The sequence below is a fragment of the Mirounga angustirostris genome, unplaced genomic scaffold, assembly GCF_029215605.1.
Source record: "Mirounga angustirostris isolate CCGP_5_RB_7025 unplaced genomic scaffold, mMirAng1.0.hap1 SCAF_2, whole genome shotgun sequence".
Classification (NCBI taxonomy): domain Eukaryota; kingdom Metazoa; phylum Chordata; class Mammalia; order Carnivora; family Phocidae; genus Mirounga; species Mirounga angustirostris.
Window position 1 is genome coordinate 126,804,900 of NW_026991710.1, and position 12,952 is coordinate 126,817,851.

The window sequence follows — 12,952 nt, forward strand, 5'->3', positions numbered from 1 at the left end:
TCAATAGATAGATCATCCAGACAGAAAATGTGTAAGAAAACAATGGTTTAAATAACACATTAGAACAAATACACTAAACAGATACACAGAATGGTCCACCCAAAAACAGAAGATATATTCTTCTCAAGCACATGAATCATTCCTCTACAATAATAGCATGACAGACCACAAAATAAGTCTCAATAAATTTAAGAAGACTGAAATCATATCAAGTGTCTTTTCCAACCATAATGATACGAAACTAGAAATCAATTACAAGAATAAAACTGGAAAAAAACATAAACATTCAGAGACTAAAAAACATGTTACTAAAAAGCCAACAGGACAATAAGGAAATAAAAGAGGGTATTAAAAAATACCTTGAGACAAATGAAAATGAAAACACAATGTTCCAAAATCTATGAAACACAGCAAAACCAGATCCAATAGGGAAGTTTACATCAAAACAGGCCTACCTCAAGAAACAAGAAAAATCTCTAAGACAATACAGATGGCCAACAGGCACATGAAAAGATGCCCAACATCACTACCATCTGTGAAATGCAAATCAAAGCAATAATGAGATTTCACCTCACACCTGCCAGAATGGCTAAAATCAAAAAGACAAAAAGTATTTAGTAGTAGTGTGAATGTAGAGAAAAGAAATTTTCATGCACTGCTGATGGGAATGTAAAATGGTGCAGCCACTATAGAAAACAGTATGGAGACTCCTCAAAAAATTAAAAATAGAATTGCCATACAATCCCACAATTCCACTTCTAGGTATTTATCCAAAGAAAACAAAAACATTAATTCAAAAACATATATGCAGGGACGCCTGGGTGGCTCAGTCGGTTAAGCATCTGCCTTCAGCTCAGGTCATGATCTCAGGGTCTTGAGATCGAGTCCCGCATCGGGCTCCCTGCTCACCAGGGAGTCTGTTTCTCCCTCTCCCTCTGTCTCTTCCCCCTGCTCATGCTCTCTCTCTCAAATAAATAAATAAAATCTTTAAAAAAAAAAAACATATATGCATCCCCATGTTAAGCAGAGCATTATTTACCATAGTGAAGATACGGAAGTAACCTAAATGTCTATCGACAGATACATCGATAAAGATGTGGTGCATGTATGTGTGTGTACACACACACACACACACGCACGCACACAGGAATATTATTCAGCCATAAAAAAAGAGTGAAGACTTCTCACTGTGACAACATGGATGGGCCTAAAGAGTATGATGCTAAGTGAAGTAAGTCAGACAGCAAAAGACAAATAGTATATGATCTCACTTGTTCGTGTAATGTGAAAAACAAAACAAACAAAGCAAAAGAGAAACAGATTCACAAATACAGAAAACAAACGGAGAGTTGCCAGAGGGGAGGAAGGAAGAAAATGGGAGGATGCACAAAATAGGTGAAGAGGTCAAGAGGTACAATTTTCCCATTATAAAATAATAAGTCACAGGGATTTAATGTACAATGTAAGGAACATATAGTCAGTAATATTGCAACAACTTTGCATGTTGACAGATGGTAACTAGACTTATTGAGGTGACCATTTCATAATGTATATAAATATCAAATCACTATGTTGATACTAATAACTGTTTGTCAATTATTCTTCAATTTAAAGAGTTTTATGCCTCTAGAAAGACATTCAGTCTCACATACAATAGTACATACAGTGCTCCAAATATACAAAATGGGTTACTTTGAAACTACAATGAAGGAGTTTATTTTTGATAAAGGTTAGATGAATTCCAAAATATAAAAATGAGGTAATAAAATTTGTATTCAATAATAATATGCACTTATATTTTGTTTTGAAAGACTCTGAGAATGTTAGTACCGTAACAGTTTACAAAGGAAAATCCAAACTTAAATGTGAATTTAGTTAAAAAACAAAAAAGCTTCCATTACTCTTGTATAAGCTAATAAAAAATTTTTTTAAAGTACACCTCAACATCATTTGGTTCATTTAGAAAGGAAACATTGTGTTGACTACCTCTGCCATCTCCTCCCCTTCTTAAAAAAGTCCCTGGTCACACATGGCTCACATTAAAGACAATTTTCATGTCTCAAACAAATAATCCCCAAGTAGAAAGCTTCTGAAACCAAACACCCACTGTTGTAAGATCCTGAAGTTAGGTACCTGTTTGCTTCATATTTTCTGCAATTTTCCCTCCACTAATCACTATTTATAGCTAGTTCTTAGACCACCAAAGCACAAGACCACCATGACCTTAAATAGATCAATTAAAATAGGAAGAAAATTGCTTAAAATTTGTTCCACATGACAATTCCTAGACAAAGAATCGGTTACAAAATTACAATAGCATCACAAACTTTGTCCAGCTCTCTCACTTCAAGTATGAGACTTTCCCAAGGTCACTAATCAGTTATAAAATCAATGCCAGAATACAAAACTAATACCCAGGACAGTACATGATACAGCTACAGTATCATCAAATAGTCATGAGGAAATTATGACCTAGTTCTCTGCCACAAAACTACCACCTTAAACAGATCATACAACTTCTATGTGTGCTCATATCTTTTTGAATTATACATAGCACATTCTCTGAGAATAAGCAGATTTTGAAAGGGATAAAGAAACACTGTATTAATATGAAACCTGTGTTTGAAAATCACTGAACAGCCAAAGCATTTAAATACAATGACTCTCCAGATCTACTTCCTGATTTCAAATAGCAGTCTTCAATTTTTATCAAGGTACTGAACCCATCCTCACTCTCAGACCATGTATTTCAGAAGTGCGAAGGCCTTCCATGCCCATGTATGGGCAATCAGAAAAATATCTGCCACATAAGACTGTGCACATGATGCAATCAGAGCCAATGAGCGACAAAGAGACTTTAGCTGGAAATGTTCCATACAGGCAGACACTTTTTTGCTAGACTTACAGCTTTAAGGATGTGAAGGTAGGGTGGCTGCTTGGCACTACAAGGGAGAGAATACATGAAAAGAGCCAACACAGAAGAACTGGGAAATGAAGAGACAAACTGGGTTCAAGGGGCATATTCTGAACCCTTGCACTAAGTTCAACTGAAAATGCCAGTTTATATGAGCTGATGTACTCCCTTTTACAACAATAGCCAATTTGAAGCAGGTTGCACTTAAACCAAAAGACCCACCATTTGTCATAATTTTTATTTTGATACCTTCCATAAATTTGACATGATGAATGAATATTATCTCTCCAGTAATTTCCTGATTATACAGGAAAATAATTACTGAAATTTTGTAACTTCATTATATTATTTATTAGAAGTAAATACATCCCCTACTTCCTCAAGAAATCTCTATTTCCCAAAAAACATGGTTTTTCAATAATTCTCATTATGATAATTAGTTTCAGGATCAATACCATATGCTAATATAGAACTTCTCATTTTCAGTGCCTTAATTGTATCATATTTGCTCTGCAAACAACTTATACCAGCAGAAGTAGCATTCTTCCATAAAAGTAGCAAGTTATTAACTTCTGGCAACCTCAATTCAAGACAAACTATTAAAATTATCAATAAGATTAAAATAAAATTTTGTCATGATGATATTCAGAAAAACTTCAAGAATAATATATTAGTGGTTAAAACAAAGAAAATTTAAAAAAATCTATGATAAAATATATTAAACAGGGATAACATACCTAATCCTTTAGGGGTGATACCACTTCGATCCTGAGGATTCACTGCCCAGTAGTAATACTTCAGTGTATGCATGATGAGAAGCACTGTTCCAACTCTCCGAATGGCATTATATATGTTGACTGTACCAATGAATTCCGTGGATAGGTAAGTATAGAGTGTTAACTGAACCTAGAGAATCAAAATGAAGAACTTACATCAAAGAGGCAGCCTAGCATTTTACCACTGGTTCCAGGAATACTCTCAGGCTGTTTTACTTGGATCATACTTATTCCAAAAAGTAAGATGCTGGACGCCTGGGTGGCTCATTGGTTAAGTGACTGCCTTCGGCTCAGGTCATGATCCTGGAGTCCCGGGATCGAGTCCCGCATCGGGCTCCCTGCTCAGCAGGGAGTCTGCTTCTCCCTCTGACTCTCCCCTCTCTCCTGTGTCTCTTGCTCTCTCTCTCTCATTCTCTCTCTCTCTCAAATAAATAAATAAAATCTTAAAAAAAAAAAAAGTAATATGCTGAGTTTGATGGTAACATCCATGCTAACAGATAACACATACTGGCATGCGCACACACACACACACACAAAAGCACACACATTACTTATAAAACTAAACCAAGTAAATGCTACTTTTACAGTAACATTATAAAGGAAACATCCCCTAATATATAAAATTCTTACAGCACTGTTCCATGGAAATAACTTTAATTCCTATTAAGCAATCAGCAATTATTCATGAGCATATATAACTTCTTTACAGTAAGCTTACTAATTATACTATGCATGGTTGCTTTAAAAAGCTGGAAATTTTCTTCATTTTGCAGAAAAGTAGAAGCTAAAATAACAAAAAAAGAAAAAAGAAAGAAAAAATAGGAATAACTCGAAAGGGAAAACAGTAGAAGCCAAAAGGAATAAAAAAGTGTAAAGCCTACCTTAAGAAATATTATAAAAACAGAATTCTGTTATAATAGCTCATTGATAGAAAGATTATAATAATAAAATTACAATCTCTCAAAATGTTTATCAGTATTATCCTCTAATTAGAAAACGATTTTACTGGGACACCTGGGTGGCTCAGTTGGTTAAGCATCTGCCTTCAGCTCAGGTCATGAGGGATCGAGTCCCGCATTGGGCCCCTTGCTTGGCAGGGAGCCTGCTTCTCCCTCTGCCTACCACTCCCCCTGCTTGTGTACGTGCTCTTTCTCGCATGCACTCTCTCTCTGACAAAATCTTTAAAAAAAAAAAAAAGAAAAGGATTCTACTAGTCTTATTTCCAAATAAATTATTTTAATAAACACATAAGAACTTAGTAACTTCAAAATATAAGCTCTTAAAAGAAACAAAAGATTATAGGAACTATTCTACCACCACACATTTCATATTAGTACAAAATTTCAGTGAAATTACGGCTCTAAAACTCACTAACAGCTACAATCTAGTACTTCCAACAGCACAAAATAAGGATTGCTTTTGTTCTACTATTGTATTAAAATCAAGAATTTTTCAATTCATTGCTAGTAGATATACTTTATAAGGTGAAAAATTTTAAGTAGAACATATATACTCGCCCTTAACCAAAGACCAAACTATTCCCAATCATTTAAAATGGAACACTTATGCTATCTTCCTAGACACTGACGGCATTTTCACTTTCAACCCTGCAAGATATGTCAGTGTTACCTGGTAATTTCTTTAGAGTGCAAAAATTAGGTACCTATCTTCCAGATGCCCTATAAATAAACAATCAAGGTTAAATGAATCAGAGAATCAATTAGTAACCATAATGGTGAAGAGTGGCAGATTCTGAACCACTTAAAATCAAGGTTCAATTTTATGATGATTATAGTTTAGAAAACTATATATGTGGACTATCCCACTGTCTCACTGAAAAATAACGTTGTTGCAGCTAATATTATTCAATTATTCGAATGGATAGGCCCAGTTTACTTGTCATTGAGGCTATATAACACTTTTTTGACATGGTTCAAATTCAAATTGAACCACGGTTCAAATTCTTAACTATTTCAGTCATTTAGAAAATATTTACATCCACCTATGCATAGTGATGTATTATAGAAATACAATGACATATACATTATCCCTCAATAGCTGAAATCCAGTTGAAAAGATGAAAAAAACACATAAATTTAAGTAAAAAACCAATGTAATAAAGCTGCCTATTGAAACATAAAGATTACTTAAGGAAATTCTTTTAAAAAGTGTCTAAAATTGGGGCACCTGGGTGGCTCAGTCAGTTAAACGTCTGCCTTCAGCTTAGGTCATGATATGAAGGTCCTGGGATTAAGCCCTGCCTCAGTAGAGCCTGCTTCTTCCTCTCCCTCTGCCTTTCCTCCTGCCCCCATCACTTGTGCTCTCTCTCTCTCATAAATAAATAAAATCTTTAAAAAAAAAAAGTCTAGAATTAACACATTTATAAAGGGACATCTGGCTGCCTCAGTTGGTAGAGCATACAACTCTTCATCTTGGGGTTGTAAGTTCAAGCCCTACACTGGGTGTGGAGATCACTTAAAAAAAAAAAAAAGAAACATAAGTATGTATGTAATTAATTCCACGTAGCTAATTGCAAAATATGTAATTAATTGCAAAATGAGTAGCAAAGACTTATTAGAATCTATCAATTTGGAGGTCAGAGAAATTATTATAGGATAAGCTAAAATACTCAAAAAAGCCTGACTAATAAAACAGGTATTAAAGTAGGCTTTGAAGATTAGTAGTAAGATAGGTAGAACAAAAGTAGAAATTCAAACAGGGAAAATGGTAGATCACACAACAACAGGTTTCCCAAGATCTTGTCAAATGGTCCACAATCCTGATTGTGCATTACAATACTGGAAAAACATGTTTTAAAAATGCTGATGCCTGGGCCCTACCCCAAACCAAATAAAACACAATGTGGAGTAGAGGGTGTGGAATTCTGTTTTCTATTTAAAAAAAAAAAAAACCTCTCCCAACAGGTTCTATTGACAGCCAAGATTGAGAACCTCTGCTCTGGGTCAGTCTATTCAGAATAATATGGTAGTAAAAGAAAAACAAAAAGGCTTTTATATCAACATATTGAGATGAGTGAGAATGGTGACCTCAAGATTATCCATATGCTAACAATGAATAAACATTTCCTCATTTACTCATCATATAATCCAATAACCATATAAATTGTATGTGTTAATATCCGTCTTTCCCATTGGACATTATATAAGGGCAAGAATTAGATCTCTCTTGTTCACCACAGCATCCACAGTGCCCATCATAAAGCAGTTAGTTACTCCACAAATGAAGGACTATTTTATACAAGAAATTTTGCCTCTCCTTTTAGGTCATTAAAAAGTCTCTAAGAAAATGAATAGATATTATACAGCACAGTAAACACCCTCTTCCAAAAGCAAAGGTTGATTCATACGTATCTTCAACTTTGGTAACCACAGGTGGAATTACCACGAAGCTAATGAAGCTTAAACTTTATGCTCACTATCTGTACAGGTTCTCTGCAAAACCCTAAACCTCATTTTGTATGCATCATGTTGTATTTCTTTTCTTAAAAATTTCCTCCCTCCCTGTAACTGTATAACACTCAGATCAAACAAAGAAACTTCAGAAAACAAACCACCTTAGGACCATCTTTACAATACAATTTATAACCCCTTATGGATACAGAAAACAGCGTTTTTAAAACAAGGAAAGTTTAACATTAACAAATCAATTATAAATTCTAAAAACAAAATTAAAGAAAATTATTAACAAGGAAAAGTAAGAAATAGAGTGTAGTAATACCGGGAGCCTAAGAAAATGATATAATGAATTTTTAAAATATTCCTCTACAACTAAGTCTAAGAGGCTTTTAGACCACATCAAAAGAGATCCAAAGCCTTACAAATATGCTGCTTAGTAAGACAAAAAAAGTGCCTAGTAAAAGGTTTAAAAAGTAACTTGAAACAATCCTTGAAAAGAAATAAGACTGAGGGTCAAAGAAGAAAAAGAGGTCAAATTTGAACCCAGAGATAAAAAGGTACAACCTCCAGCTGTCTCCTTTGATTATTTCCAAATGGCAATCAGAGTCAGCAGCTGTTTTTCTCTTTAACATTTGAAAAGACCAACTGAAAATAAGATACTGTGACTCTAGAAAAGCAAAGAAAGTCTGCATTTTTTTCTGACAACTAAAATAAGTATGTGTTATTCCAACCTAAACAATGATAAACATTCTCAGTGGATCAAAAGGGAGAAGGGGAGAGAAGAAATTAATAGGTATGAAATAATACAACTTCTAACAAAAACTGCAGATAAAGCAGATACAATTATGCAATTTAATAAAAATTTCTGTTTCAAGTTCTCCTGAAAACTACCGTAATTAATATTCTTAGGGGAATTTAATACATTAGGACTTAACAAAGGTTTTATTTATATACTTTATCACAAATTCACTTATATTCACTTAGAAGTAATTGGTTTATTGTTACAATACTAAACAAGTCGTGTACAAATATAATTGTATTTAATAATTTAAATTCATGTGAATTAAAATGATTGAGATCAGTATATCATGCAAGCCTTAAAACCAGGTGACATTTCAACTGTTCCTGCAGAATTAAACTCATGTATATGTATACATACATGTGTACACAGTGATATGTATGCATACTGGCAACCGAATAGAGGTACAGTTGATAGGAAACATATTTATATTGGAACTGTCCAAGTTTTATTTATACTTAGTAAATCAAAGTCTCTCTCAAATAAAATTTTGATGTAACAGAAAATAAAGACTATAGCTCTGTTTTTTAAAAATACTGACATGGCTTGGAAAGAATATCCAACAGTCTCTTCAACAAATGGTGCTGGGAAAACTGGACAGCAGCATGCAAAAGAATGAAACTGGACTGCTTTCTCACACCATATACAAAAATAAACTCAAAATGGATTAAAGAACTAAATGTGAGACCTGAGATCATAAAAATCCTAGAAGAGAGCACAGGCAATAACTTCTCTGACATCAGCCATAGCAACATTTTTCTAGATGTCTCCTGAGGCAAGGGAAACAAAAGCAAAACTAAACTACTGGGACTAAATCAAAATAAAAAGCTTATGCACAGCAAAGGAAACAATCAACAAACTAAAGGCAACCTACTGAATGGAAAAAGATATTTGCAAATGACCTATCTGATAAAGGGTTAGTATCCAAAATATATAAAGAACTTACACAATATCCCCAAAAAACAAGCAATCCAATTAAAATTGGGCAGAGAAATGAAAAGACATTCCTCCAAAGAAGACATTCAGATGGCCAAAAGACACATGGAAAGATGCTCAACATCACTCATCAACAGGGAATTGCAAATCAAAACTCAGTGAGTTATCACCTCACACCTGTCAAAATGACTAAAATCAACAACACAAGAAGCAAGTGTTTAAAAAGTAACTTGTGGAGAAAGTAAATGTGGAGAAAAAAGAACCCTCTTGCACTGTTTGTGGGAATGCAAACTACTGCAGCCACTGCAGAAAACACTATAGAGGTTCCTCAAAAATTAAAAATAGAATCCCACAATCCAGTAATCCACAAATATTTACCCAAAAAATACAAAAACACTAATTCAAAGGGATATATGTATCCCTATCTATGTTTATAGAAGCATTATTTTATAGCAGTCAAATTATGGAAACAGCCTAAGTGTCCCTCGATAGATAAACAAATAAAGAAGATGTGGTGTATCTATACAATGGAGTATTATTCAGCCATAAAAAAGAATGAAATCTTGCCATTTGCAACGACATAGACGGAGCTAGAGAGTATAATGCTAAGTGAAATAAGTCAAAGAAAGACAAATACCATATGATTTCACTTATATGGAATTTAAGAAAGAAAACACAAGAAAAGGGAAAAAAGAGAGAGAGAGAGAAACCAAGCAACACATCTTAACTAGAGAACAAACTGATGGTTACCAGAGGGGAGGTGGGTTAGGGGATGCGTGAAATAGGTGATGGGGATTAAGGAGTGCACTTGTCATGATAAGCACTGGGTAATGCACAGAATTGTTGAATCACTATATTGTATACCTGAAACTATATAACACTGTATTTTAACCATACTGGAATTAAAATTTTAAAAAAACACACTGCTCTATAAAAAAAGAAAGAAAAGATACACTGATTTGCAAATATACCTAAAAAGAAAAAAAGTATGCTTATCAAAAAACACAATCCATTGAAATTTTACATGATAGCATGTGAAAGGATAAAAGAAAATCATCGTATTTATCACTCTTCTCAACTACAAAAACTTGGTGAAAACAGAAAAACAAAATCTATCTATCTATATCTATCTATATATATATATATTACCTTGGCTGGGGTATGAATCCATATAGCTGGGTTAAGAAGAATGTGATCACACAACTGTTTGAGTAGGGGCATCCCATTCTGCAGATTACTCAGATATTTTGAAAATGCAAGACAAAGTTCAAGTACTGCTCTGCTGACATGGGATTTGGAAGACTGCAAAAAAAAAAAGATCAAAGGTCACTACCAGGGCCCCTGGATGGCTCAGTCAGTTAAGCATCTGACTCTTTATTTCATGCAGGTCATGATCTCAGGGTTGTGAGATCAAGCCCTGTGTCCGGCTCTGCACTGGGTGTGGAGCCTGCTTAAAATTCTCTCTCTCTTTCTCGCTCCTCCTCCATCCCCACTCTGTCCCTTTCCATTAAAAAAATAAAAAATTAAAAAAAAGGTCACTACCAATACAAGGCAAGGTAAGTAAATTAAAGGCTATCAATATCAGAAAAAAGTTGGCCGGCAAACTATGCTCAAAGTTAAAGATGCCATGAGACTCAATGCTGTATTTCTCTAATAAAGCAACAGAGGCAAGGTAAAACAACAAAAGGTTATTTTAATTTTGGTAATTTTATGTAACCAAGGAGACATACTTGCAGAAAGAATTTCTCAACCACTTAGGAGATCAAATCCATGGCCTGAAAATTAAGAACAAAAAATGTAAAGCATTTCATACTTTACCTTTTCAAGACTGTATCCTATTACCAAGAAGCCTTTGCAGGCAAGCATCTGCTCCTGCATAGCAATTGAGTTCTTCAACAACTCCATGATAAAAGCCAGCAAAGTTGAACTAGAACAAGAAAACAGGCAATAGTCTAAAAAAAAAAATTTTTTTTTAAGGTGGGGGGGGTTGTTAGATATAGCCTTTTTTTATCTTTAAAAAAAAAAAAAAAAAATGCCTGAGTGGCTCAGTTGGTTAAGGGACTGCCCTCGGCTCAGGTCATGATCCCGGAGTCCCAGGATCGAGTCCCGCATTGGGCTCCCTGCTTAGCGGGGAGTCTGCTTCTCCCTCTGACCCTCCCCCATCTTGTGCTCTCTCTCTCTCAAATAGATAAATAAAATCTAAAAAAAAAAAAAGTTCTCTATTTAAAGAAATTGAAGTTTTAATAAAATTGCCTCCAACATTATTTCGGGACTAGAATCTGAATGTAGGATTAGGACTTACTCAATTGTTTATTCCATATACTTTATCACCAACCTACTAGTAAGTGAATTACTTAGAAAAAACATGAGGAAACATGCATGAACCAGAGAAAAATTAGCAATGTCCAAAAACATAAGTATATGAAGTCCTTAAAGAATATATATAATTTAGATTAGAAAGTATATTCAATTTCAGAGAGCTAGAGGCCAAACAGAGGGGAAAGATACATAGAGCAAACATACCAGGGTAGAAACACTCAGAATGTGTTAGGGTCCAGACTGGCCTGGTTTGAATGGAAATCATGAAGGGGAAAATACGAAAGTAAAATTGTACTAAACTTAAGTCCTCAAACACTAGTTTAAGAATTTTGTAACTTATCCCAACAGGAAAATCATAACTCAGGAGTCAATTGAGAAGACTTTTAAAAATGAATAGGGGCTACAGTCATGTTCCCATCCTCACAACTTCTAGAGATACTGAAAATGGAATGGAATAAGATCAGCTGTTACCTCTTTCTCAAGGCTCTGAGATACCTCCACAAAAAAAGAGAGCCTAACTGGCAGCCAACCTCCTCCTCCACAAAAGTGCTTTTAAAATGTCAGCAATTCCAATAAAGATTTTGAAAAGTTTAAAAAAAAAAAGGGATAACCAAGAAAAAATAACTGAGCTCTGTTACAAAGGTTTCAAACCAGGACACACAAAAAAATTTACAAAGTAGCAATATGTCAAGGATAATTTTAATTTTTTTAAATGTCGTAAGCACTTGATTTGATAGCTCATTCCTTAGGGAAAAAAAAAGATGGGTGCCTGGCAGGCTCAGCCAGTGGAGTGTGTGACTCTTGATCTTGGGGTTGTGAGTTTGAGCCCCATGTTGGGTGTAGAGATTACTTAAAAATAAAAAAAATAAATAAAGTTTAAAAAGTCATTTTGTTGCTTAAAAATAATTCCAAAAGAATTATTACATCATTAAATACATACATTAATAGATTTCAACTTATATATAAAAACAGAAAAGAGAATTCTAAAAAGGAAGAATGGAAAACTCATTTACTCAAATAATACATTAAACATAATTACTAGTCTCACTAGAATATACAGCCATGAGGGCGCCTGGGTGGCTCAGTCGTTAAGCGTCTGCCTTCGGCTCAGGTCATGATCCCAGGGTCCTGGGATCGAGTCCCACATCGGGCTCCCTGCTCGGCAGGAAGCCTGCTTCTCCCTCTCCCACTCCCCCTGCTTGTGTTCCTGCTCTCACTGTCTCTCTCTCTGTCAAATAAATAAATAAAATCTTTAAAAAAAAAAAAAATTTCATATAGACACCTCTCCAATGTTTTATATTATGTCCTCTTATATCTCTACCTTTTTCAGAATCTATACTGTAAGAGAGGAGACAAATGTGTCCAATGTACAATCTAATTGTAAAAAAATACCAAATCACCTATAATATAAATATCATCATCAAAAATTTTAGTTTTTAGTTATATACAATAATTAAAAAATGAAAAGCTAAATCCCCATAAATCACTGCCATATAATAATCTAAAATAACTTATCCTTTTAAATTAGAATGATAGACAAAAATGTATTCTTTTTTGTTAAATCATTATTTCCAAATTTATTCAAAAACAAGTTTATGTTTTTTTACAGCTTCCATATTTCCTATTGATAAAGAATTTAGATTAATACTACCATTACTGATAAGAATTTGTAGTAACATTTATAGTTCACAAATTTCTTTAAATTATATTCTTTCTTTTAATCCTACAACAAATTTAAAAGGCAGAAAAAAATACTGTGTAGTTCAACAGTAATGAAAGTAACTCTCCCATC

The 12,952-nt window shown here is 34.1% G+C and overlaps 1 protein-coding gene across 5 annotated transcripts in view; it reads right to left on the bottom strand.

Moving 5' to 3' along the window:
* Nucleotides 1–12,952, bottom strand: part of LRBA (LPS responsive beige-like anchor protein) — an 841,444-nt gene that overhangs the window by 634,376 nt on the left and 194,116 nt on the right. For 4 of the 5 annotated variants that reach the window (XM_064585149.1, XM_064585150.1, XM_064585151.1 and 1 more), the window contains 3 exons: nucleotides 10,660–10,768; nucleotides 9,991–10,143; nucleotides 3,652–3,820 (listed from right to left, as the gene is read on the bottom strand). The exons of the other annotated variant lie outside the window; for it this stretch is intronic. In XM_064585149.1, the coding sequence (XP_064441219.1) occupies nucleotides 3,652–3,820; nucleotides 9,991–10,143; nucleotides 10,660–10,768 (431 nt within the window). The remainder of the gene's footprint in view (nucleotides 1–3,651; nucleotides 3,821–9,990; nucleotides 10,144–10,659; nucleotides 10,769–12,952) is intronic. 5 annotated transcript variants of the gene reach the window in all.